The sequence below is a fragment of the Falco biarmicus genome, chromosome 6 (genome assembly GCF_023638135.1).
Source record: "Falco biarmicus isolate bFalBia1 chromosome 6, bFalBia1.pri, whole genome shotgun sequence".
Lineage (NCBI taxonomy): Eukaryota > Metazoa > Chordata > Aves > Falconiformes > Falconidae > Falco > Falco biarmicus.
Window position 1 is genome coordinate 275,570 of NC_079293.1, and position 27,618 is coordinate 303,187.

Consider the following 27,618-nt stretch of genomic DNA (forward strand, 5'->3'; position numbering starts at 1 on the left):
TGCAAAGCAATACAAAATTGGCATATTTCCTTTCCTAATTTCCTGTCTAATTTCTTAGGTTGCAAAACCTGTGCCTTTGGGAAGAACAGGTAAAGGTAAAACTGTACAAGAGGCAGATCTTGGTCAGTATAACTGTTCTATCACTACACTGAATAATCAACCCAAAATTGTCAAGAAACACGCTTTAACAAAAGATAAGGTAAGAACTTGAATACTTGCACTAACCAGTCATCTTGAGTTTATTCTGAAGTTTATAGGGTTACAGGTCTGGGAATTTTGACACCTATCAATGGGAATTTTTTTTGTGTACATACAGCTGACAGAGACTTGTTTTAAAATATTTAGGTCATTATTAGAAGTGTGAGAAATGACAGTCATTGGGAACCATTTAGTTTTAGTTACTGGGTTTCATTTGTAAGGAAAAAAAATCATCTGCAAGTTAGTTTCAGTTCATGTTTAGGAATCCTGTTTAAGAAAGGATTCAGGAATATTTTTTCTCTTTCACATGGACTTAATTTGGACTTAAGTTCTTGCTTAAAGTTTAAAACTGAGTGTGTGCTTGAGAATTCTTCATTAATTAAGTCTATGGTATATATTTAAGGGATATGCTCAACAAAGTTCAGTGTCGGAAAATTAGGCAGTTTTTGTAGTGCCTAGAATTTTGGTACCCATGACCTGGAGTGGGATCCAAAACAAAAACAGTCCAGAAACCCTCTCTACCAAACGAGAAGCTATGTAAAGGTAGTCAGTAGGAAATACTAAACCCAAGACCATGTCTGAAGTTACACCCTCACTGCTGCTTAGGCACGTATCAGGTGTGCAGAAAGGTATGCCCCTCGGCTAGGTTCCCCATTATGGAAGCAACCTGTGGAAATTAGTTTCTGTAGTTTGTTCTGTGAAAGCACCGATATGAGCTTAACTCATGCTGTGTGTCCCTTTGTTTGTTTAAAGATACTTTATTAATACCAGGAAGTGGAAGATACAAGTGCAGGGCTCCTGATGCAACGTGCCTGGACTATCAGGTTATGAGGTCATGGCAATTTTAGATTCTTGTACCTGGTATCTGACAAAGACCTACTGAAAGGGTCTCTATCCTGCTGGGGGCCATAAAACCTCTCCTGAATCAGGTCCTAACACACTAAATACATGCAAAGAAAAAATACAACAGAATAACCATGTAAAAAGACTGATAGGAGAAGAGACAGAAGTAGAAAAAGGACTTGTGGTAGAAACAAAGGGAAGGATGGAAAGAAGAAGGTACAGACGGTGATTGTTACAGAAGAAAAGGCCTAAAACTCAAACTGTTGAGGTGGAAGGAAGGATTCCCACTGGCATCAGTGGAATTTTGATCCAGCTCAGATAAAGGCAAAAAGCAAAGGGGAAGGAAAGTTGCTAATTTCTTTCGGAAAGCAGCCAAATGAAAGAAGGAAAAGAATCATGAACATTTATAAATCATCTAAAATTATCACAGCTTTGTTTCATTTGGTTTGTTTTGTTTTTTTTCTTTTAAGCTATAGTAGTAGTATTCTGTGGCAGCAGTTTTTTTTTCTTGCAATCTTGATAAAATGAAAAAAAAATCAACTTCAGATAATATACAAATTAGCAAACATACTACTAGGGATGCTTTATTTAATTTTAAGACAAGTGCCTACAAGGTGAGTTGAATATTCTTCTGGAGCTGCTCATCAGCTAAGGCCTGTGATGGGAGGCTAGGGGACTAGCTTAAACTTGAGGACCTTTCAGAAGCTTAAGTTAGATTAAGTGAAATGCCACTTCAAATGTGCCATCCACAGCTGTCATGAAGTGAATGTAATTAGTTGTGGGAGGTATTGATCTCACACTAAGTATAATGCTCTTAGCTGACTGGGGTATAGGTTTCTAATCCTAAATTGACTTAAAAAGATCTTAAGGAAATCAACTAATTTGAACACGTGAGAGCAGGAGAATATAAAACAATGGGTTTAATTTGCTTTCTGATTTTTTCATGTTTCAAAAGCTATGTTAGATCACAGATCTGTTTCTGTTTCCCCCCTAAATTACTGAAATAATGCCATAATTCACAGAATCAATTGAATCAGGAGAGACGGCTTGCCAGAAAAGCTTCCTTGAATGAAGAAGAAAGAAGTCCTGTTATCATGCAGGAAAAAAACAAAAAGCTTGAGCTGGAAGGTAGCTCTGGCATCCTGTACTCCAAAGACACAACTGCTGATTCTGCTATAAATGGAAGTCAGACAGATGGCAGCGAGAAGGAAGCCAGCCGCTCTGAAAGCAGTTTTGATGCAGACAGTGAAGCCTCAGAAAGTGAAAGTGCTCCTAAACAAACAGCTTTCAGCCCGTCCAGCAACATGTCTGGTTTGCATGTCAACCACATAAACGTTAACATGCCACACAACAAACCAAGTGACAGTAGTGAAGAGATGATTTCCACTTCCATATCCAAACTCTGCTTCTGTGATGCTATAAATGAAGATAAAAAATTGAGCTGTGGAGATTCAGCATTAGGTTTATCAAATAACTCCATGTTCTCAGTAGACAAATGCCCGCTATCCCAAAACCCTCAAAATGCTTTCCAGACACTTTCCCAAAGCTACATAACCAGCTCCAAGGAATGTTCTGTTCAGTCCTGCCTTTACCAGTTCACCTCTGTAGAGCTCCTAATGGGGAACAACAAGCTTTTATGTGAGAGCTGCACAGAAAGGAAACAGAAGTATCAGAAGAAAACCAACTCCACAGGTGAAGTGCTTTTATCTTGTCTGAACTTTATAAAATTGCCTCCCCAAACTTGTGCACGCGCTGTTCTTCCATGGCGCCAGTATGGGCTTTCCCCTTGTGGCTAAATAGAAAATGTCTCCCCAAGCAGAACTTGCTTCTGACAATTTAAAACTTCATCCTGCAAAGGCAGCAAGACTGAATTTTGTATTACAACATCATCGTTAGATGTAACTTAGAATTGCATCTTTTCTTTATTTTTTTCCAAGATAACTTAAAGATGACCATAAACTGAATAGGTGCATCGTTCAATATTAATCTTTGCTGCTGTTCCTGTTTTTGCAATCCTAGAAGCTTTGAAATAAATGGTGTAATACTCAGCTCTAGTAACTTACATTCTCAGGGAAGCAACGTAATGAAGTATGTGAGAGGGGCAAAAAAAGACACTTGTAATGAGGGGGGATGGGTAGGGACAGGGCACCTCACAAAGATTTGCGAGAACGGATACAAGAGAGCGAACTACCTTCTTGTGACAATATTTTTTCTCAATGTTTGTATAGCCCAAGCAGACCATTAGGGTTCACTGAGTAAGAAAAACAATTTAAATATAACGAAATATAAACTTTTAAAAAGGACTAGAGGATTTTTTTGATGTATAGTAATTCAGAAGGATGAAAAAGTTAAGCTCCTTTGATTATTTGTAAATAAAATATAAAGGGACGTCTTACAGTAACAAAAAAATGCCCATTTGCTGTGCATTTGTAGATATCTGGAGAGATACAAGTTAAGCATAAGTAAATTCAGGAAAATTAATTTAAACATAGTATTTTGTAATCATTCATTTATCATTATTGGCCTGACAGTAATATTTTGGTTCCATGGGCACATAAAAAATGGAAAAGGAAAACGAGTTTACAACTAATCATTATTTTTTCCTTCTGAAACAAAAGGTTGAAGTCACCTACTTTTACATTAAGTACTCCATTCTACCTCAAATGAAATATTTTCCTTTGCACATGTGTAAAACCAGTAAATCAGTTAGATTTTTTTCAGTGAAAAAAATGCTGGTGGCACATTCCCTTTTACCGTATAGCTAATCACTGAGCTACTTTTGGTAAGAGCCCTGTGTTCAATTCCCAGTGCACCATGTCCCAATCCTGTGTGCTCAAGCCAGCAGGTTATGAGGCATCCTGAAGCAGACACCCCTCCTCAGACCTTTGTCTTACATAAGCACAAAGTATGTAGTCATTCAGAAAGAACTGAAGAATAGTAAATTAATCTCTGTCTTAATGGTTAGGACATTAGCACAGATAGACCTGTGCTTTCCATTTTTTTGTTCCAGTGATCATTTATTTCAGGTGAAATGGTTTTAACAGGAAAGTTGGGTGCTATAATGACAGAAAATGTAGGTATGTCAGTGTGCAAGCTGACCTAGATAGCGTCTGTGCTTCCAACTTTTGATCTGAGTTGCAAAGGATGGGCTAAAATAACGCTCAGATTTGGCAGAATATGTTTATTAAAAACTAGAAAAATGAGAAAGTGTTTTTCTGTTACTCCACAAAGTTTCCCTAGCATATTATATAACATGTAAAAAATAATTGCAATATAGATATATTCTGTCAGATGTTTAAAAAATACTTAAATTCTGTGTGAGTGCCTTCACTTTACAAATTTTTTTAATATAAATACAGAAAAGAAGATGGAAGGTGTCTACACAAATGCTCGGAAACAGCTGCTTATTTCTTCGGTTCCTGCTATTCTTATTCTCCACCTGAAAAGATTCCACCAGGTAAAAGGCCAAAACCCTCTTGTAAATTCCTCTGCCCCACTGGTGGACAGGCAGTTCTTTAAGAGTCATTTTGCATACTGATATTTGCTTTTTATATTGGAGAACTGGTAGAACCACTATTTGAAATGTGCCTATGTTTTTTTGACTAATACCTTCAGAGTGCATTTAGCCATTCTGATGTATCCAGGGAAACCTCTTAAGTCTCCATCATGCTTATGTGTAGCAGACACTGTATTGAAAACATAACAAAGAATGTTTAAATCTGTTACAATCTTATTCTTTGTTTTCATTTATTTTAATAGTATAGTAATGCACCTTAGCTTTAAAAAGCTTCCTAGTAAAAGTATTTATTTTACAGTCTTGTCTTTTCTTTTGAAGGCTGGTTTGAGTCTACGGAAAGTGAATAGGCATGTGGATTTCCCGCTGATACTAGACTTAGCACCATTTTGTGCTGCATCTTGCAAGGTAGCCATTTCAAATCTTATTTTTAATACTACTTCAACAGCAGTTGTCCTGAGCTGAAGTTACACTGGATTGACGAAGATGATGCTGATGTTTATTATTACTTCCTCTCCTAGAGAAATTACAGAGTGATTTTTTCAAAGAGTATCCTGAGATCAGAATGTTAACTAATTGAAATTCCATTCATACAAAGAATATCATGGATGTCAACTAGTAATCATTAAGCTAATCAGTGCCCTGATGGTGTTAGCGTATCTAACAGCATTAAGGACAAGTATTGCTGCTTCCATGGTAACTAAATTCTATTAATAGACTATTAAGTATTTTTAATAGATGTATTTCACCATTGGAAATGCTGTAGATATCTGTTTGCTTCTGTTAAAGTAAACTGTTGATATGTAGTTAAGATATATGTACAATTGATAAAATAATTTACCTTTGTTTTCTGTGTTTCTGGGAATGCAGAATGTTACGGATGGTGCAAGAGTGCTGTATAGTCTTTATGGAATAGTGGAGCACAGTGGGTCAATGAGAGGTGGTCATTATGCGGCGTATGTGAAAGTCAGGACACCCTCCAAGAAATTATTAGAGCATATTTCTACTACTAAAAATGTTCTGGGTATGTACAAACAAAGCCTCCTTTCTCTGTGAGTAAAACCAAAAGTAACCCCTGGCTACAGCTCCTTACCCTTAAGAGGATTTATAGCAAATAATTGTTTTAGCTCATATTAGTTATTTTTAGGGCTCCATAAATAAATACTTTTTTTTTTTTCTGTTACACCCAGTAAATTACCTACTTCTGTATTAACCCCACAGACCTGAATGAATAATGAAATTTTGGTTCAGTTATTAAACAGAGAATTGATGGAAAATTAGTCCTAGTCAAAATAGTATGCCAAGATATGAGTAGTTGTGCCCAGTAAAATGTAACTATTTGGCATATTGAATATTTGAAAATGTTCTAGTACAAGAGCTGAATCCATGACGGTTTAAATCTTCTATATAGTTGAGCATTTTATGTATTTTAGGACTGGAAAATTTTTAATTTAAAAAAGGTATCTGGAATATTCTGGTTTAATGTGAACAGCAATAAAATTTGTCATGGAGGGTGTGACGTTTGTGGTAGGGTTTCTGTTGGCATTTTAAGAACAGCACATTAGTTCTTATTAATATGTTTTGGATATGCAGAATGAAATAGTGAATGATTTGTAGAGGCAAGAATGTTGAGATGTCAAAGTAAGGTAAACATATTTACTGTTTCCCTTTATGGAGGGAGAACCAAGCTCTATCCTGTGTAACATCACTTTGCATTTGAAACTTACTTCCCAGAAGGACAATTTCTTCTATCATCTTTGAAATGGGAGTACCCCTCAGTCTTACGCTTCCCTTGCAGTGATTTCTTTTTGTGTTAATTTCACACTGGTCATCTTTTGACATATGACTTTTTTCAAGTTGTGTGCTAGTATAACTTACTGTTAGAACTCAGCAAGCTGTACTTGAAATGTCTTAAGCTTTTTAAAAAAATATGAAGAACACAATGGCGGTGTACATTTGTAAGTGTTGTCTTCCACCGGGTTCTCTTACAGTACTCTTTGACATGTAAATTTCAAACTACAAATACTGGATTGCACCTAAGTCATAAGTTATTCCTGTGGGTTAGAAGGTTCTCTTGCTTTTTTAAATATCCACTGTATTTGTTTGATGATGATGTGAAAGATGAGAAATAACTTGTTTTGCTTGTGCATTTCAGGTTTAAAAGAAGCCATGGGAGCATCAGGAGGACAGTGGGTGTATGTTAGTGATGCTCATGTTCAGATGGTTCCAGAATCAAGAGTACTAAATGCACAAGCGTATCTACTTTTTTATGAAAGAGTATTACTATAATTCTCAACAGTTTAATTTAAAAGATGGTAGTGGTTATTTAGTTTATTTTACTTAAAGCTGCAGTGGTAAGAGTACCTGTAAATATTGTGCCTTTATTTTGCAGAGAATTCATCATATGTTGACTCTGAAGTTCAGTCAAGCTGTTAAAAATATCTGAATGGCTCTTAAAGTACGCACTTTGCCAAACATTTAAAATTCCTGGATTCATTAAAATGCAGTACCATTAGAATGTAAGATGATGACCTGTCCTACTGAGGCCTATGGAAAGGTTTTGATATTAATAAAGATAAGCTTTCACCCATAGTTCTAAAATAGTTGAGAATAAAAATACTGGTAGCGTTAAGTGCCTGGATTTGCTGGTGTACAGTAACAATAGAAAGTATTTCAACTTTTTGTGATCTAGCCCAGATCCTTCCCATTGCTGGGTTGAATGTCAGCTGTTAAGATTTCTGCAAACAAGAACCTGTCAAATCATGTCACTTCGACATGTAGTAATTGGAAAGCACAGTGCTTCCAGAATGGAGTAACAGCTGTCTCTGTGTAATGCTGCAGTGCACTTTCCTGATAGAGCTGGGAATAGATTGGGAAAATGTGGCTTCTACAAAGTGACAGTGAACCCTGAGATAACCCAGTACCCTTTCAACTGTCTCTATCTGGCACTGGTATAGCAATGTACTCCTTGTTTCCTATAAATATATTCTTCATGTGCATATGTATATACATGTGTGTGTGTGTATATACGCACACCATAAATCCATCAATATATATTGTCATTTTACCTACTAGGAAAGAAAATTGCAAATGATTCTGTATTTAGTAAATTTTCAACCTCGTAATTATGACAATGTACAGCATATGAGCTTGTGTATGAATATGTATGAGGTTTAAGTGTAACTAGGTAACTGTTACTTTTGGTTCTGAATATGAATTTGTTTATCTGTCCTGTATACTTTTCTCACAGGAGTAATAAACTATAAATTATTTTTGCACTGTGTGTGTGAGTTGGACAGTAAATGATGACGTTTGCCCTCTGATATGTGTCTGGACATCCCTTTGTCATCAGCGGAGGACAGCAGGTGTCCTGCTGGCAGAACTTGTCTCTGTATCCTGTTTGACTGCCCTGTGTTGAGTTATTAATTCTTTTGGTAAATTCTCATTTCCATCCCAGAGAGTAATAGATACATTTTAAGGTCAAAATCTGATTACTACTTTGACGCTATATGGCAATTCATTTATTTAATAAGCAGTTACTTAAATAAAAATTACTTCTGTAATGTTCCATCCTGTCCAACTTGGTCTTTGGTAGAGGAAAGCTATGTTTATTTCTGCTTACCATTTTCATTTATGGAAATGTTTTTTGGCGAAAAAACATGCTGTCCCAATCTCTGCTATGTTTCTTCACACCTACTTGCACAACTTTCCTATTTGCTAGTTCTGTTTCAGAGCTGCATCCCACCTGCATTCACTCTTTTGCATAAAAAGTAGCAAAACCTGCCACAGTTGCATTTGCTCCAACTGCTGAGGTATATTTCATAGCCACATTACTTGTACATACTTGTGCAAGCACTAAGAATTGTTAGGCCATACAACTGACTGTCACAACACAGTGAGCCTCTGGTCACACTGAATTTTATTTTCCAAAGGAGAACTCCTATTTGGTCAAAATTATGCTTTGCATTTTGCCAAACAATCATTTTTTCACTCCACAGATTGAAATTGTCTCAGTGTACCCAAAAGTAGTAAAACTCAGAGAAACCAAGCAGTCAACTTTAGCCAAGCAAACACATCTTAATCTGAGTCTACACTAAGAAAGAAAGAAAATAAAATAATCATGTTTAGACTAGAATTGGTTAAAATATGTTAATTCTCTTTACCTCCTTATCTTCACATACCTTTCATCTCCCTACACACACCTCCCCCCTCTTTGTATATAGCTGATCAAAACTCAAAATTAATTCTGTGCAAGAGTCACAGCAAATACCAACCAAGTTTCACTTCTGTGATACACTTCTGCTAGGAGACCACAGATGGTGTCTATTTCATCCACCTTAAAGCAGACAGACTACATGAGGTCTGAAGTTCCTAGTTTTGCTGACTTCTGTGAAACTTGAACTTAAAATACCTTCATTAATCTTCTACTTTTTAGCCTAGAACTACCTCCCTAGAGTGCAAGACTAGGAGAGAACAGAACAAGGGTCTTAACTTGTTCTTATTTTTAGTGCTGTTTTCAGGAAACTCTTGAAGGGGTCTTCTCTTAGCTTTAACTGGAATTCAAATACAGGTTGTACCACTGCAGTCTTCCCAAGAGGACATTCTGACTAGGATGCCATGAAAGATGCTGGCAGGATCATTTCCTCATTAGCAGCCAGGGAAAATTTCCTTGCTATTAAAGTATATTATAGAACATGGAGAGAAAATGGTGTGAAAAAAAGCCAACACCTTTACCTGACATAGCCATCACTGTTGCTCCTCGATGAGGCTTCCTGAGTTAAATAAAAAGCAGTGTTAGCAGCAACTCCAGCAAGTTCAGAGTCAGGAATAGATATGAAAATGTTGTGGAGGGGAAACTCTCTAAAAATGAGGGCAACGAGTGAAATTAAAGCTTTAGAATGAAGAAATGATGACTAATGCAATGTCACAATTTTAGATGCAAGTCATGCTCAGTGTGTCCTTTAAGGCGTGGGGGCTGTGGGTGGGGCAAAATTTGGCTCCAAAGCAAGTGGTTGTATGTAAATATGCACACTTCAGATGTTATAGTAGCTTATCAGGAATTGCAAGAGATGGTCAGTGTTCCAGGAAAACAGGGGTGTACATCCTGTATTTGCTAAAATGTTAAGCATGATTCTAGAGGCTATTTGCAAACATAAGGAACTTGCAGTTTCCTGCAACTGCCAGATGTGTGTACACTACTGAAAAGCTGTATGTTTTCAGAATTTAACTGTAGGGCTCTGAAGTTAAGACTGTCCTTAAAATATCTTCTGTTACCAACCAAAAATCTTCTTAGACCTACAACATCTGCTCTTCATAGAGCTACCCCACACCATTGTGGTCCCACCCCAAGAAAGTGCTGTAGCCTGTTTCTTCACGTGCAATAGCTTAGAAATGGCTTTATTTTCACCCCACCCCTCTCTTCTTCTTACAAGGACACCACTGGTTTCATCAGCCTCATCTATTCTTTATGTTTCCAGGGTCTCCACAAGCCTCTGTGTCAATGTCTGTTCTTTCATTGATCCTTAAGCATGACATAATGTTTCCCAGTCCCATTGCTTGTGTTCCATCAACTAACAAAACTTCTACTGGAAGAGGTGCTGTAACTACAGTCTTGCTTCTCCACACAGACTACAATACAGGTATCCGAGAAAAGCTGTGACTCCTGAGCAGCAACCTGCCGACCCATCACAAGACAGTGCCTTTAAAACAATGAGAAAGCAAAGCAAATAGTTCCTCACTCCACAGTAAGTAAACCTCATTTATGAGAAGTACTTGATTTGCAGGGGGTTCCAGTTGTCCACATGCAAAAGTTTCCACAGAGCAGAGGCACCAACAGAGACAGCTGTATCAGCTAAGGAATTAGTCTGGATTGTAGTCCTTCTCCTCAAAAAGAACTCTGTTATCTGGATTTACATACAAGTTACACTAAATACTTCAAAAAGTGATGGGGAAAAGGTTTATTATACTATCTACACCAATACATGTACAGACATCATGTTTGTGTAAGTCTGTTCTCCTAAGAGGACTACAGCTATGCAGTGGTGAAGGGAGAACAAACAAACCTACCTTAACCTTCCCTGCCCGAAATGTACGTGCTGTAATCATCTTTGTTTAGAAAACGAAATCCATGCAGTCTGCCAAACCTTCCTCTATTCCCATCTGCACCCTCTGTGTGTATCAGTTAAGTGCTCTTGCTTATGGATTTCAAGTGGTACCAGGTGACAGTGGCTTATAAATTCATTAAAAGTCTGGAATGTCTTAACTTCGTCATTTGCTTCTCTTTGAACTTTTTTATGCTAACACAAATTGAATAATAAAAGGATCTGAAATTAACACATCTACGTTCTCAACCCATTATGAAAAGCTTATCTGAACATATTAGTAAAAAACTAAGCTTTGGAAAGTAACAATTTCTTGAGGAGAAAATTTCAGATATATTAAAATGGAAACAAAGAAAGAATTTGATTACAACAATTCTGTTAGCAAAATTAACAATTCCAATTTTAATTAAAAAGTGGCTTCATAGCAGCCCTGATTAAACAAAAATTTGATATTCCTCAGTTTTCATCAGCTGGAAACATTTTTGCTGTGCCCTGTACACATTTTTGCACCTGTAAAAAGATTTATATATCTACGTAAAAGAGATGCCACTAATTTTCTGTAGAACCGTTTCAGTCTAATTATTTTAGAATGGCTTAGTTTGGTTTCTGTACCTATTTACAGTGTCTTAGCATGTAATTTTGCTAGCTGTTTTAGCTGTTTGTACCTCTCCCATTGGCATATAAACTACAGAAACAGTGGGAAAGTGTTTATTCAGAATAATTCAAAATTATTTTTTTTGTAAACTTAGATTATATATTTTCAGACAGAACTGCACGTCAAAACACTTCCTTTACACAACAATATACAGAAATTCTTAAGTTATTTGTTATAATAAAACAATTGCAATGCATTGTAACTACTTCAAGACTACTTGGGATATATTACATTTATATGAAGTTATAAATACTTCTGTCTACATTGATATAAGTAACCCCCCCTATTTTTTAAGAGTAAAAACCTATTTTTTAAGTGTCAAGAACGTTTCTTACATCTATTGCAGCTTCCAGTATTTTTCTAGTTCAAAATATAAAGGTGCTAAAAGAAAACAAGAAAAGCATTTATTTTGAGTAGGTTTATGACTTCTTAACGCATACCTCATTGCTTTGCTAGGTTAGATTTTTGGTTTTAAGCTGTGTAACCTGGGGTTCATTACAGTGAACTCTAATGAAACCACCATGTCAATGGCTGCCATTCCCTGTTTAGCCATTTCACAAAGCTGAGTTCTGATTCTACTGTTACTTATGCATGGGGATAATTCCAAATATGTTCATATGTGCTTGCGCTTACACAAAAGCCAATTCAAGTAATCAAAAAACCTGTTGCCAAGTCCGAAATACTAGTGGGCAATAAATCAAGCATGTTAAAGTTTCATCTTGTTTTCATTCATTTACTTTTTTCATCTTTGAACTAATAGTCTAACTCTACCTTGCAGGTATTTAAATAATAGTTTTAGAATTTTACTACAGTACTGATAGATTGTACGCTTTATTTGTAGCTTTTAATTCCAAATATTACTAAGAAAACAGGGCCTTAAACACAAACTGTATTTAAAAAACAAGAGTCTGATCAGTTTTCCAATCTATCTTAGTTGCTTTAACAAGTTTCTCAGAATAACATTGCCATTTGTCTTCCATTATTTTCTTCTATTATTTTTGTCTTTTCATCTACATTATATATTATTTGACAAATGTATAAATAAAACATCCAACCATTTGGAAAACTATATTGTTTAAATACAAGCTGTATGTTGTATAATTGAGTTCACAGAGCTTCCATTTTCTTCCCAACTAAAAAGAGAGTATTTTTTCCTTTTATCTTTTGTCACTTCACTGCACTTGGAAGAGCTACCCAGAGATGAGTCCATATCCTTGAACACTTGAGCTACACCACTTGTTTTCCCTTGCCTTACACATATGCCATAGGTCATAGATTAAGAAAACAGTTTGCTCCCTTTACAAGAACCAAGTTCTGTAATTCTTTGACAAGACCAGGACCATCAGTGGGTCCCACTCACATCCCCAGTTTCGGTAGTAGCTTAAAGCTTGCGCATCCCAGGTTCCAGCTGTGTGTTGGTTGATGCTGGACAGACTTAAAAGTTCCACACCACTTCTCCGCACAGAAAGCATTCTCAGTCCAGTCATTCCTTGTGACACAAAAAGGGAAAAGTCTAGAACACTTCAGTTAACAGTAATAAGTAGCATAAGTGGCACCAATAAATCTTACAATGAAATCATTATGTGAAGTAAAGTTTCTTGAAGCTTTCAATTTTCTATAGATTTATAGAAGTTAATTTGTTCTGTTACTCCATGTGGGTATTAATATTACTTTATCCAGTGATCAAGAAGATGACGGATGTTTTAGGCATTCCCATCAGGTGAGGCTGAAGGCAGGGCGGGCAGTGATGACAGCCTCATGACAATCCCTTCCGCAAAAAGCCACGAAACCACCAAGCCCGTGCCCACAGACCCAACCCCAGTGTCGGTACGAGAGCTATTTACCAATGATGACTTTGGTTTATCTTCACACATAAAAAATATAATGATAAATTCAAGGTATACCTCATGACAACGTAAAAGTTAACTTGGCTATTCTGAACAAACTACTTAAAGCATTGTCCTGCTCCCCGAACGCTCCAGATATGCATACACTGACCTAACTTACACGACAATCTGCCGCTACGCAACATGTAAGTTACTTACATATTTTAAGGCAGCATCATTACCTAGACTTACATCCGCCTCACGAAGCAGCTTTACACACTTCTTCCCGCGGACTTCAGCCTCCGCGCCGCAGCCGCTGCTCCTGCCCTCTGACTCGCGGTCGCCCGCGGCGCTGGTGAGCTCCCTCGGCTGCCCCCGCGGTAACGCTCGCAGGGGGAAAGTGAATCCCAACTGCTTCCCACCGCTCCCGGCTGCGCTCCAGCCCCGCGGCGCGGCCGCCGTAAGGGCCCTCCGGTGCGCTGCGCCGGCAGGGGGGCGTGGGGCGAAGCAGGAGGGGGAGGGCCCTGCCGGCGGCACAAGGCTGCGGGGCGGCGCCCCAGCGCCCCTCAGCGGCGGCCGCTGGCAGGGCGGCGCTGCCGGCTGGGATCGCTCTCCCCGCGCAGGGGGAGGCTGGCAGCAGCGCGGCCCCGCCTGCCTCCCCCGCTACGGCTGCCATGGAGAGCGGCGAGCGACAGGAACTTGTGTGGCTGCCCGCAATAAAGATGGCGGCGACGCGGCGTTGCCCGCGGGCGGCCGCTTCCCGCCGAGGGAAGGGGGGAAGGGAGGCACCGCCCTCCTGCCCGCGTACCCTTAGCAAAGATGGTGGCGAGAGGCGTTCGCGTGTTGAAGGCAAGGGTCAGCACTGTGACGCGTTTAACTTCCGGGTGAGCGCCAGTAGGCGCCATATTGTCTTGTTCGTGAAGACGGGGAGCGAAAGAGGGGAGAAAGAGGCCGCCGAGCGGTAGCAACGGCGGCGCCTGCGGCGGGAGGCGGGGGAGAGTGTAAGTAGCGGGGCAGGCTGCGCTCGCCAGCGCTCCCGGGGGGCCGGCGGGCGTCGAGCTGACCCGATCTTCCCCTTCGCTCCTCCTCCTCCCCCAGCCGAGGCGAGTCGAACCGGGAGGCGTTGTGAGGGCGGCGTGGCGGCAGCTCCTGGCCGGGCGTGAGGAGCCGGCGGCGCCGCGCAGCAGCCAGCGGAAATCGCTGGCCTGGACGAAAAGGGACGACTCGAGCTCTTCGCCCTCCCTCCCCCGCCGCCCGGGTGCCCCACTGCGCATGCGCGGCGGGGGCGCGGGGGGACGAGTGGCGGCCGGCGCCGGGGAGCCCTCGGGACCCCGTCCCGCCCAGCGCGCATGCGCCGCCGCCTCGCTGGGGGTCCCTGGTGTCCGCCGGGGCCGGGTCCCGTTACCTGCCAGTGCGCATGCCCCGGGGCCGCGCGGGGGGCCCGGGGTCGCCGGGCGCCGCCTCTGCCGGGGGTGAAGCGGCCGCGGGTGCTGTTGGCTCTGCGGGGTGGCCGGGCAAGGCCCGGGAGGAGCGCACGTACGCAGCGCGCCGGCGGCGGGAGCGCGCAGCTGACCCCGGACTGCTGAAGGAGCGCTGCTCGTTGTAGGAAAGCAACGCCTCTTAATGCGCAGGGGAGAATGTCTACTTATTTAGCCAGTAACCTAGTTAGGAAGCAACACGTGCACCAGGATTTCGTAGTTGACTGTGGCTTCTGCAGATACAGTGTCTCTGTGGAATGTTTGTGCTGTTTCATGGATTTCCTGGCAATTCTCATGACTTTGTTCCACTGGAGGGCTCCAATGAACTGAAGTTAACAATATCATCACACGCAGTAACGTTTGTAAGATACCTGAACTTGGTTCTGCAGCTTGGCAAACACAGGGTGTTTCTAAATGGATGCTTAAACAGACAACGGGTTTGCAAGCCTTTTTCCATTAAGCATTTACCCACACAGACTCTCGGTACTTCTGTAGACAATCCCTCAAAGTTCAGTGTTGATCTAAACTTTGATGGGATGTGCTAGGCTTTACGTTTAAGGATGCGGCCACAAAAATGGTCGGTGGGCTGGAGCATCTCTCCTTGTGAAGACAGGCTGAGAGAGTTGGTATTATTCAGCCTGGAGAAGAGGAGGCCCCAGGGAGACCTTATTGCAGCCTTTCAATATATAAAAGAGGCTTATTAGAAAAATCGAAGCAGGCTTGTTACCAGGTCCTGTAGGAACAGGACAAGGGGCAACTGTTTATAAACTGAAAGAGGTTTTACACTTGGACATAAGGAAGAAATTTTTTTATGATAAGGGTGGTGGGACAGCGCAGTAGGTTTCCCCAAGAAATTGTGGATGCCTGAAGTGTTCAAGGCCAGGTTGGATAGGCCTTTGAGCAACTTGGTCTAGTGGTAGATGACCCTGCCTGTGGCAGGGGGGCTGGACTAGATGGTGTTGGAAGGTCCCTTCCAACCCTCAGCATTCTGTGTGCTATCCCAGCTGAAATTTGCCAAGTTTCTGAAACAAATTACTATACAGAGTATTCAGCCACCTTGATTGCCCATCATTTCTTCTCTTAGGGTTATACTTGTAAATGCTTATATGCAAACAATATTGAAAAGCGTGGGATACAGGGAGCAAGGGATGCTCTGAAGGATTTGTTTTAAGGCCAGGGGTAAGCCACATTTTAAAGATGAGGAATGGTAGTCTTCAAAGCATAAAGCATGTCTACCAGCAGACAATATTCAAGCATCTTTTTTACAAAGACAGGGTTACAAATAACACGCCAGTCCATCTGAAGTCCAACTGGAGTAAGAAGCCCCTTTTGAATTCTAAAGTCAGGCTCTGCTGAGGGATGGTGCCTTGGAGAGGTGACAGATGCTGCAGCTCCCCCCCTGATTGTAGAACACAATGGGAACTGGGAGCCTCAGCTTTGTCCAGGGACAAGTCACTAACATTACCGACAAATCAGTGGCAAATCAGAAGACCAGGCACTGATTTTTGTCTGAGGCAGCAGCGACCCTTGTGTGTCATCTCTGCTATTATGCCATTAAGAGACTTCCAGTGTTGTCTTTTGTCACATGTGCCATGCAAACTCCTGCTCTGAAAGAGTGGTTTATCCCCTTTGGGGCTCAGAGGTATTACAGGGCTTAAGAGTCCACAAATTTAGCATTCTGCAATTTTTTAGTGGACAACTCACCATATAACCTGTAGTGGTAGAGGGGAGTCTTGACCGTGTTTGGTTTACAGTTAGGTGCAGGATTATGGAAATACATTATGGAGACAGGAGTGTCCAGTCTCCCTTCTCATGACTGAAGTAATGATGATCATAAGTCTGCCTTTCGCAAGAAATAATACTGTGGGTAGGTTTTATTAAATGTTTTTACTTCCATCACTAGCTGATATCTCTTCCTTAAATGATAACTGTTTATCATTGGGGGTAGTATCTGCTCATGACCAGCAGGGAGTAGTTGTTTATTTAGTTATTGGTACGATTCCTTTTTTGTGCACAGCATGTTCATCAAGGAGGAAGTTGCAAATGGACAGTTCACTTCAGAAAAAAAATAATGCTGCATTACATGGCTAATTGAAAATTTCACATTGTGTCTTCTAGTGGAATGATTACATGCAAAAAATAATCAGACCAGACTCCCCCCCGCCCCCATCCCCCCAAATCCAGTAGAGTTTTGACTCAAACTGCCAAAATTACTATGATGTTTCTGTATAGTAAATATTTTAGCAGCAGTTTGGTGCTTTATTATACTCAAAGTATGTGTTTGGCCTTATGTCTTAGTAATATAAAAAAAAAAAGCAAATGATACCTGAGTTGCCAATATCTGGTCCTTTTGTTCTTTTGAAAGTGTTGGCTTCAGCTTGGTGGATATGTAGATTTAAGTTTAAAATAACAAACCTTGGAAGCTATACTGCTTGAATGACTCACTGAAGAAGTTTTCATAGTACCTTTTTTTTTTTTTTTAATTTGGCCTTTGTTCAGCCTGCTTCATTTTGGTGACACTGTAAATATTAGTCCGGCATGCTGAAGCGTTAACCAGGTTCTGGAAAACTTTGCAGATATCATACAAGCTGTTTTCTTCAGTTCTTTTTCTGGTTCTGTCTTTTGGATCTTGGTTACGTGTTTGGAAAGCCTGAGAAAGAATAATTCTCATGTTAAAAAATGCAGTGGAGTAATAAAGTTGACTTCCAGCATTCTACTAATATACAACTGTAAATGGCCTGGAAGGATTTTGCACATTTTTTGACTGGACATCTTGCTAACAGATCCCAGGAGGCACATTGGTGTAGCTTCTGGTTCTTGGGAAGAGAACAGATGCATGGTATCTGGGCATTAAATATCTGTACCAGCTTAGGGTGATGTCTCAAGTGATGCATAGAAAGAAGTGTTTTGCCAACTAAAAGTGGGATGGGTAAAAGACAGTAGCAGTCAAGATAGTTACTTTAACTGTTTTTACTGATTTTTTGCAAACTTGGCTCACCCGATAAATGTTTCATTTTCTAACCAGCAGCAGAGTATAATACAGTCCTAATTTTTTTTTTCTCCAATAAAGTGAAAGCTGGTATGTTTTAGTTTGAGTAATGGTATACATTTGTTCTGACTGAGTGAATGTGTGTCTGCAGCACTTATGTAGTGACTTCTAGCATTTGTTCCTACATGGGTGCATAGATTGCAGTGCTTTTCCATACTCCCAAATCTTTTCAGTTGCAGAGGTGTTCTGACTTACCTGGGTCTCCTACATTAACACCACCAACTGATGATTCTTGTGGTACTCTTCCTGCATTAAATTTTTCTTTTTGGTGGAAGAGGTCCTTTGGGTGTGCAAGGCCATTTTTCCTTTGCATGTTTCCTTTCAGTCACACCTGTTGTGTACAGATTCTTACAGTAAAGTATTCCTTATTCCAGTGACGCAGTCATGGAAGAAGTGCTCAGTTTACATTTCCTTACGGTTTGGAGTACATTGAGATAGATACTCTTGGAGTTTACACAGTGTGTCCTTTATTGACTTTGGACTCCAGCTCAGTTAGATGTCAGCAATACCATGGGTGAGCTGCGCTGTGTAATTCCTTGGGAGAAACCTGTGAACTGTTGGGGTTGTATCCCTAGGGGTTTTATCCCCCAGTCCTTCCAGCCTCATCAGTGAGGTCTATGCTACCATGACCCTGATGAAGCAATAGCATAGTGGGAGGAAGGCATGGGAGGAAACGGCTCTCAACACTGTTGAGCTTGAACTCTTGGTGGCATTGGTCTGATTCCTGTCTTTCTAACAACTGCTTTTGCTCCAGTTGTTGTGAATGTATGGTTAGATTAATGCTATTTGCAACTGAATGGTTTCACAAAATTCATCATGGGAATTCACCGTAAGCCTTAAGTCAGTGTGCTAAAACTTCATGGAGTCAATATCAGCTACCTTGAATGAAAGGAAAAAACCTTACATTAAAACAAGGTGCTTGCACAAAAGATCAGGAGATCAGGCTGTTCTTTTCAAGGACCTCTGCTTCTGAAACATCTCTATTTTCCTTTAGGTCCACCTCCATAGCCTAAACCTATATGGGACAGAGAAGCTCTGCCCACAGATTATGTGGTGCTTTTGAGATCCTTCTCAAGGTGTGACGTGGATGACTCCCTGCAGCCCAGGAATTCCACAAAGAGCATCAAACAGAGACTGATGTACCTTTGCTGCTTGTGTTGTCTTGACCTCATGCCAAAAGATTGCCTGGCTAGTGACACTGATTACTTAATATTAGTTTGTTTCAAAAGCAGTATTTGCAGTTTATTACAAACGAGGACTCCCTACCTCTTGGAGTCCTTCCCTCCAGCTGCTCTGTAGACCTAAAGATAGTCAAGAAGTCATGGCTGCAATGGCAGGTTATCTTAGAAGAGATGGAACATCTGTTTTTTTACCTAGATATCTGATCTATGAATGGAGTATTAAAAAGAGTGTGTTGTCTTTAAACACTGGGGCCCAAAGACTGGCTGTGTAGGGGTTCTGAAAGTATGCATGATGTCCTGCGATTTCAGCTTTGCTTATTTAGATAGTGGATACTTCTCTGCTAAAATGCAATGCCTGTTTGGAAGGCCTGCAAAACAAAATCTTTGGTTGCCATAAGAACTTCTGCAGCTGTGTATTAGAGCTCAGATTGCAAGTAGAACTTGTTGGGCCATCTCATGTAACATATGGACCTGCTGTTCAGGGATGATGAGTAACATCAGAAAGGTGATGCATCAGCCTCTGTTCTGCATCAGAAAGCACTTGTTTATTGGCTCTGGTTCTCTAGGCTCCAGAATCACCTGTCTAGTCTACCTGTCTACAAGGTTGAGTAAACCAGACTGCTAGATTGTGAGCTGGAGATCTGGTCAAATGATGATGTCAGATGTAGGAGGTCCTAACCTTGATCTGTTCAGCTTGACACAGCAGAAGACGCCTTTTACTTTCCTCCTTAGCGACAGCCCGAGTCTTAGGCTGTCTTCTGATTTCTTGGAGTTGAGGTAATCTTGCTTCTAACAAATAACCCTATTTAATTTCATCTTCCAAAGAATGCTTGTTTTTCATGGCCAAGTTATTTCACTTCCATGAATTTCCTGGGACAAGCCATTCAGAATCTCCAGATCTTTTCTTCTGCAAAAGCTGTTGATCTGTAAGGTATTTTGCATAGTTTGGATGTTGTGTGACATTCATACTGGGCAGAAGCATATTGTTGCAGTGGTGGAAGGTTCTTGGAAGGAGCAAGAAAGAGTCTGCTAGATGTACTCGTCTGGCCAACTAGGGATGGTGGGTAGTTGTCTTCCTCATGCTTTTCTGTAGCTGAGCTAGTTTCCTAAGTCTCAGTGCTTCTTGTCTTTGGGCCATCAGCATGATTTGGAGCAATTCAGATTATCTCTTAGCTCTATTTTATTTAGGGGCAGATTTTGCTTATCTTTCCAGGGGAAATTTCTTGGTATTTTTCAGTTCTGCTGCAGCCAGTGTCATAAGGTATGTAAAGGGGATAGCATCTCCAGAGTGACAAGTGGGCTTTGTCTTTTGACATTGATAGGGCTGAGCCTCACTGCCTGAGACTGCTCCTCTCCATTGTTGAGAAGTGTGAGCATAGTTACCTCTGCACAAGCGCTGTTGAACTGGATAACAGATTTTATGAGCTTATGCTATGAAACTGCTGAGTTGGAGTTGTCTGAGGAATCTGACCGAGTCTGCTAGAGCTCAAGTTCTTTTGGTGGCCTTGTATAAAAAAATGGATCCATCTTTTACATCGGTGGACAACTAAGTACGGGGGCCTTCACCAAGTAGTGTGCCATTGGGAAATCATCAGGAAGCCATGCTCTACTTGACAGTGGCACTCCTGTTGGTGTGAAGGTCTGTAATTTGCTTCAAGGTAACTATGTTTTGTAGGGAGTACTAGGGGGCGTTTTTTAAAGGTGAGCGTATGAATTATCATTCAAAGCTCTGGTTACTGGTAAGTAGCTTCTATTTGTATCCTTTTCACCACGTGTGGTGTGTCTGGACACATCATACAACTGTATTGGAAGGTATCTTATTTTGCAGATAGGAAGGTTGAAAGAAATACCTTTTTTTCCTAAAAGAAGAGGTTAACACTGAGATATAATCTGTAGCTGAGATGCACATCACAGTTCAGGAGTGGAAAGGTGCCTTTTAAAATATCTGTTCTTTCTCTGTCTTAACCTAGTATTTTTTTGGGTAAATACTGAAGTATAGTAGAGAGTTTGACACCAGCTTTAAATTTTTTTGAGTGCTGTTGGCTGTCAGAGGTTGCTGTCTGCTGGGAAACAAGGTAAGTCCTATCTGTGCCACTATGTCAGCTTTTATTGACAGCAGGGGAGCTTTCACCAGCAGTCCTCTCAAAGGCGACACATTTTAGTACCAGTAACTTGCTACAATAAAACTTCAGCATATCCTGTCTTTGAATAAAGTTCAGTAGGTCCAGCCTTTGAATAGGAGTATCTTTTAGTTTTTTAAATACACAACAGAACATATTTCAGAACATATTTGCTCTTAAAAATAGCAAAATTTTGAAATGCCACAGTAACTTTTTATAATCTAAGTACATGTAACTGGAATTAAATGTGAATTGATGGGCAGTTTCCCTCATGTGATTGTATTTCAGTACAAAACAAAAAGAATCCTGAATTGGCTTCTGTTTCTTCACTGGTAAACAGATTTTTAATAGATTCAGGTTCCTGTTCTGTGATCTGACATCAGTGAACAGCTCTTGAAGCACCAATAAATGTTCTTTTGTTTATTTGTTTTTGCTAGAGAGAGAAAGCAGAAAGGCTATGTCCAGTTAAATTGGGGAGCAGAATAGCTAAGTAAAAGAACCTTAACCCATCGTCGTAAGGGATGGTAGTATCTGCATTCTCCTTTGCAGGCAGGTACCTGTAAAATGGATCTGTTCTTTGAATCTCTCTGCTTTTCAAAACCTCTTGTATGCACAGGTGACATCAGAACCAGAGTGTCTTAGTGTCTTCTCAGTTGATATACTCCTTCTGTTAGTGTCTTGCTAATGCATGAATTTAGTAGATTGTAGCTAGTGTTCATCTTCCTTCCCCACCCACCCTTCAGTGGAGAATAAAGCTTGTTTCACTGCGGTTTGGATGCTCTGTTGTGTATTTGGCCTTGTGTCACTAGCGGGAGGTAGGCTTAGAGCTGTCTATTGTGTTAGGTGAAGCCTCTTTCTTTGAGGTGATGCTGATTTGGGCACTTTGTAAGAAATTAAAACTTGTTTATAATAAATGTGGCAGCATCCCAAGTTAGTTTTGGCAATGCAGATTTTAATTAGGTGGGAGAGGACTTTGATTCTCTTTTTTCCATTATTACTACTTGATGTGTCTCAGGAAAATAATGTTTGCTTCTCATCACATATATTAGTACAAGACATTTCAGCTGTTTCAAGCTTTTTAAAGTTACTGATTTGGTGGGGGAGAGGCATTGTTTGTTGGTGTTGGGTTCAGTCCCCCCCCCCAGTATTGGGGGTGAATCCCTTGCAATGAATTTAAAATTACTAACAGCAGGGTACATTTTCTTCATTGTGTTTTGTGAGTTCTTTTAGAAGTAGTTTGTGCCCTTTCTAGTTTATGGGACTGAGGTTCAAAAGTGTGATTTTGGTAACTCACATCTGGTTTGTTCATTATTGTGAGACTTTCCTCTGTTTCTATTTTTGGCATCTTTGAAATAGCATCAGTAGCAAAGGAAAATGTCAGGATGTCTGATGGGACAATATTGGGATTCTGTTGAAAAGTTCTTACATACTCTTCTCAGCAAAGTATCACAAGTGATACACAAAGTCATGTTACTTTTATGTAAAGAAGAGTAACATCAAATAGCTTACATGCATGACATTTAATACATGTGTCTGTATATAAGATTTATTTAGTTATCTTTCAGAATATAACTTAAAGAGCTAAAGCAAGTTTGCCTCTGAAACTTAAAAGTGGATGAAACCATTAAGCACTGCAGTGCTTAGCAAAACAATTTGTGAAGACAATAAACCACCTTTAAATGCATGTAGCCTCCTTGTAGTAAGTGAAATTTTATATCAAATACCTTTTTTGTGTTTACTTTATACCATTTAGTGAAGACTTGGAAAAAGTGCAGGAAACCCAAGCGGGGAGGGAAGTCTGTTTCACAGAAGGTAATGATGTCCTGCTGTTTCAGGTCACCATATAGATAGAGGCCTTACCTCTTGTGTGCACTGGCTCTGAGTAGTGCATATTAAAATATATCATTTAGTTTCCAATACTAAAAGAATCTGAATAAATGTGGTCTTCTCTTTTAGTCAGTGTATCTTGAGGTTAGTTTTATAAACATTTTAAGGTGCTAATTTTGTTCCTTCCATACCCCATTCCTGTTTCTGTCCAAAAAATCGCACAACAACAAAGATGAGTTGAAATAAATAGAAAATTAGAAATAGTTTTGGCCACTTTTCATATGATAATTAAAAAAGGGTGTTTGCATATACGGTTGCATGAAGGAAGTGATGTAGTTGTTTAAGTATTTGTGGAGTACATATTTCTGATTAGTAAAGTTTTTACACTGAATTTGGTAACAAATCTGTGTACTTGAAATCCAGCATGTTTTATAGTCGCCAGCCTATGAAAATCAACATTTCTTCAGGAAAACAGTGAAAGTACAAATGCAATACAGAATTTAAAGCTTTCAAATACAGTTCACAGACTGAAGTTAGCAGTTTCAAATGGCAGTGATTTTAAATCAGTCTGCTCTGGATGTCATAAATTGCGTTAATAAAATGTTGAGGTTCTTCAAGGTTTTACGCAGTTGTTGCTGTCTTGTCATACTTTTGTGCATCAAAATAGAAATCAACTCCATGTTTTGACCTCTTGCTTTGCACTTCCCAGCTGATTTCTCTCCCCAAAATAGCAATAATAAGGTGAAATAATCACTCTGGAGAAAATTGAAGACTCTAGGCCATATTATATTGCAGAGTCATGGATAAGCAGCTATGTATGCTAACAACGAAAACCTGACTGGGTTTTTTACTGTGGCCCTGAAGCCAGCTGGCGGTGAATGAAAGTCTCTGACCTTCCAAACCAGAATGGCCACGTCCTAACTGCCCACTGGGTGCCAGGTTTGTGCTGACACACAAAACATGCTTGGGAGCAGTCTGGAGGAGTGCTAGGTGGCTTGGGTTGCTGCTGCTCTCTAATGGGCAGATGGTGGAGTCCTTCGGCACCACTTCCCTTAGGAGTGCAGACTTGGCCTTGGTGTTCTAGGGCGTGATAACTTGCTGAAAGGGAAGCCAGGAGGGGAATGAATGCTGCTGCTGCTTAAATTGACTGCCTGTGAATTTAATTCTGTGTCCCTTGCTCACTTTTTCATATACCAATTGATACAGCAGCAGAATAATTTCTCTCCCCTACAAAAAGAGTTGAATTTATTTCTTTGAACATCTTGTAAAATAGTAAGGTAGTTGCTATGTTGGGGGCAGGTTATACAGAGGACATCTGGAGGCATTTGTTAGCTTAGACCTTCTTACACTCTGAACTAATGTTTCGCTTTGCCCACAGTGAGGATCAGGGCCTGAGAATAAAGAAAAGTCTAGAACACTAAACATCTTTTTCAGTGCAGAAACTGTGAGAAACAGATAATTGATAAGCATTTTAACAGGTACAAAAGTTTCTTATAAGATAATTGTGTGAGCTGAAACATGTAAAAATCTGTAATGTCCAAGAGTTTAGGACTGAGATATAGCCAGTCCAGTAAAAATAAATCTCATCTAATCCTATCAAGTAAAAACTGTGTGTAGGAGGTTCCAATTCAGTTGACTTTGTAGAGGTGCTCTTAATATTATTACACTTCCATAAGATAAATTGATATTTCTGTAACTTGGAAAATTTGGGGGTTTGGGCATTCAGTTATATGCCCAAGTGTCACTTATATTATTGATGAAACAATTCAATCTTCTAAATCTTTTGCTGAGTTTATTTTAGTGAAATTTCACAAACTTCTTCCAAGGTATGATATATTTAGGTAAAAATTGCTACCATATTTTACTGAAATATATTTTTATTATTGCTAGTGTGATTTGACAGCTGGAAACGGAGTGGCACTGTGAGGCTGTGCAGCACTCTAAAGGCTAGTGGTTAACTTGAACTGCAGTTGTTAACAATATTGTTCTAAGATGTAAACAGGTTTGACAATTGAAAGAATTTGGATTCTGTATGGAAAGATGAATGGAGGCTAGGAAGAAACAGTTCCCTTTTTCTTACTTTAGGGTGAAAATGGTATGTGAGGTTAATTCTTCATGCTTAGTGTATGAAATATTTATATATGAATGCTTGGAGAGCTAGGTATGGCAGGGCCAGGTGAAACGTTGCATTAAGTGCATTATTAGCCACTCAGACTGAAGTGGTATAAGAAAGTTAATGTTCTAGGTAAAGATCAAAATGTAAAAAAAAAAAGCTCACTGACTTCAGTTACTATAGGTTTTGATATCATAAAGATATCATTGAAATGGACACACCACACACACACCACACCACACCCCTTAATTTGCAAGAAAAGATAGTGAAAATAGTGAAAAGTAGGTTTGGTCCAATACTCCCCCCTGTTACCAAAGTTGCTCTGGTCTTGTTTAAAGCCCCCCCCCAAGCTTTTGCAACTGAATTTTTCCAAGCCATGCATGTGTAATTTTTGTACTAGCTTGAATATAAGTGGTCTCAATCTCAAAATGAAGGTGATCTACATTTTTTCAGATGCATACTTCTGGCAAATCTTATTTTTCAAAATATGAGCTTGCATTCATCTCTGTGTGACCCAACACAGCATGATGTTATGTACGGCATTTTTTGTTGTGCATTTTTGTAGTGTGATGCTCTCTTCCTGTGCAGTCATGCAATTATTTGTATGAACGTATAAGCACTAAGCAGGAGATCCCTTTGCAAGCAGGATCCACTGTAATTGCTGCTCTTCCATCTACTGAAAGCCAGCTCTGTGTGGCTGCATGCGTCCTACTCGGAATGGTTAGGGTTGTGTTGCTGGCTGAGCCCCCGAGTGGCACTGGCTGCTTGGAGCTAGCTTCTTCTGAAGTGGACAGGCTGTGTTCATCTGTTCTGTATTGCACTTGGCTGTGAGCCACAACTAGGTCTTGTGGGCTGCTCCTGTGACCTCAGGGAATGAATTTTTCTCGTTTGGTGTTGGTTTTTTTTGGGGTGTCTGAAACAGCTTACATGGGTGACTTTTTTATGGCATAAAATCAAGGGTTATGTGTTGAGTGGTGTGAGGGTGTATCCAGTGAGAGTGGAAGGCCTCTTGAGAAGTTGTTAACAGACTGGGTAGGACAGAGGGAGTCACGGTGCAGTCTTACCCATAATGGTGTTTGGGAACAGTTCCTGGAGTGAAGTGTTCCCAAAACTGTGCCCAGGCTTTGTCTTCAGATAAGCTGTTTGGAACAGTGTAGGTGGCCGCTCTCTGTTCCTCTGTCTGTAGCAGGTTAGGTGTACACAGGAGGTACAAATGACCGGAATCGGTATGCCATTATAGGCATACCTACCTGGTGGACTGCTGTGCCTCATCAAATTCTTGCAAAGCCGGTCCTGGAGCTTCATGTAAAAGCAGGCTGTGGAGCTCCCGTGCCGTCAGGTCCTAGGGCTGCTGCTGCCTGCTCTGTGAGGATATACAACATGGCACCAAAAAATGTTTCTTGCAATTCTAAAGGACCATGTGGTAAATGTGTAATTATGCGGAGATACTTTTTTCTTTCTTAGATTTGAAGGCATATGTTACCTAGAAATTACAATGAGCCTCTACAGTGCATAAAATGCATGTGGACACCATCTTGTACCTGTGCAGTTCTCCAGTGCAGTCATTAACAATGTTTTACCATTCAGTGATTTTCCTTTGTCTCGCTTCACAGCCTTGCATGGCACTTGTATAGAAAAATACACATTTTTCCCCTAAAATACAAGTCAAGGATATAAGTAATATCTTCTATATTTTTACTTACTTTAAATTGTATTTATTGACAGATGAGTTCTTGTCTTAGAAACTTGTGATATCTCTCCTTGAACGTCATTTTGTAGTTAATTTCCTTGCAAAAATACAGAGAAAGCATACTAGGCTTCTGAAATCTTACAGTAATATTTTCAGATATTACTCTAAAGGATGAACCATGTCCTCCAGCTTAAAATATTAAGCCAGCATTGCTTCAGCTTGCTTTGCAAGGCTTAACTATATCTGCAGTTATGTAAGTTTCAGTTATGTGATATTTCATGGGCATCTATTTAAACATACAACTATTATTTTTAGTTGAAATATAGACTATATAAAGACTTAAAAGATGTGGGATCAAGGTGGACAACCTTGGCAGCAATGGCCTTTGAACCAACAGCAGTGGATGCAGTCATTTCAGCACCAGCAAGACCCAAGTAAGTATATAGAAAGCTTTGTGGATTCTTTTTTTAATCTGTTGTCATTTGAATTTTTGTAACTTTGTTACAGAGCATGACTGACAGTTGGTTTTTTTTGTAGCTGCTCTCAAGATAATACATTTACGATGCTTTTCTGAACAGCTAGAAAGAATGGAAAACATATATTGATGTGTTTTGACATAGTTAATATTTAATATGCAAAATACAGGCAAGCAACCTGAGTTATCCTGGACGAATTATCAACATTTTACCAGACATACAGATCACTAGATACATTTAGACCTCATGTGGTTTTACAGAATCTATATCCCTGTCAGTTCTTTAGCCAAGCTGAGTCATTTATTTGTTTGAGAAAATCAGCTTTTTATTCAGTGCCTTGTGGCAGAAGTACTAATGCAGATGTATACACAGAAAAATTCTCACTGGAAGATTAGTATATTTGGGTTTTATGGCAGCAATGGTGATCCTGATCTCTTGTTTGGATTTTTTTTCCCCACCACAAAAAATGAAATATTTAAACAGTAGGACATAATATACTGTAAATTGAGAGTGAGGTGACAACAAAAGTATCAAGAGAAATACAGAA

General features: G+C 40.0%; 2 protein-coding genes and 1 long non-coding RNA gene across 17 annotated transcripts in view; 2 read left to right on the forward strand and 1 right to left on the reverse strand.

Moving 5' to 3' along the window:
* The window catches only part of USP45 (ubiquitin specific peptidase 45), a 60,439-nt gene extending 52,606 nt beyond the window's left edge, over nucleotides 1-7,833 (forward strand). For 10 of the 12 annotated variants that reach the window (XM_056344779.1, XM_056344776.1, XM_056344778.1 and 7 more), the window contains 6 exons: nucleotides 59-199; nucleotides 2,064-2,733; nucleotides 4,401-4,498; nucleotides 4,877-4,963; nucleotides 5,426-5,579; nucleotides 6,711-7,833. In XM_056344779.1, the coding sequence (XP_056200754.1) occupies nucleotides 59-199; nucleotides 2,064-2,733; nucleotides 4,401-4,498; nucleotides 4,877-4,963; nucleotides 5,426-5,579; nucleotides 6,711-6,844 (1,284 nt within the window). In that variant the 3' untranslated portion in view covers nucleotides 6,845-7,833. Of the gene's footprint in view, nucleotides 1-58; nucleotides 2,734-4,400; nucleotides 4,499-4,876; nucleotides 4,964-5,425; nucleotides 5,580-6,710 lie in introns of those variants that run through there. The other 2 variants (XR_008822821.1, XM_056344784.1) reach the window with 2 other exon arrangements.
* Nucleotides 2,337-13,871, reverse strand: LOC130151971 (uncharacterized). Of its 3 annotated transcripts, none has more exons than XR_008822824.1 (4): nucleotides 13,390-13,871; nucleotides 9,290-12,800; nucleotides 4,651-4,727; nucleotides 2,337-2,457 (listed from the first exon to the last, which is right to left on the reverse strand). It is a non-coding gene; the product is annotated as an uncharacterized LOC130151971 (long non-coding RNA). The 3 variants fall into 3 exon arrangements; XR_008822823.1 differs by lacking the exon at nucleotides 2,337-2,457 and adding an exon at nucleotides 2,727-2,890; XR_008822825.1 differs by lacking the exon at nucleotides 4,651-4,727 and having other exon boundaries at nucleotides 2,440-2,457.
* A 119-nt stretch (nucleotides 13,872-13,990) lies between these two features.
* PNISR (PNN interacting serine and arginine rich protein) overlaps nucleotides 13,991-27,618 on the forward strand; it is a 28,451-nt gene continuing 14,823 nt past the window's right edge. For both annotated transcript variants that reach the window (XM_056344771.1, XM_056344772.1), the window contains exons 1-2: nucleotides 13,991-14,138; nucleotides 26,911-27,029. In XM_056344771.1, the coding sequence (XP_056200746.1) occupies nucleotides 26,942-27,029 (88 nt within the window). In that variant the 5' untranslated portion in view covers nucleotides 13,991-14,138; nucleotides 26,911-26,941. The remainder of the gene's footprint in view (nucleotides 14,139-26,910; nucleotides 27,030-27,618) is intronic.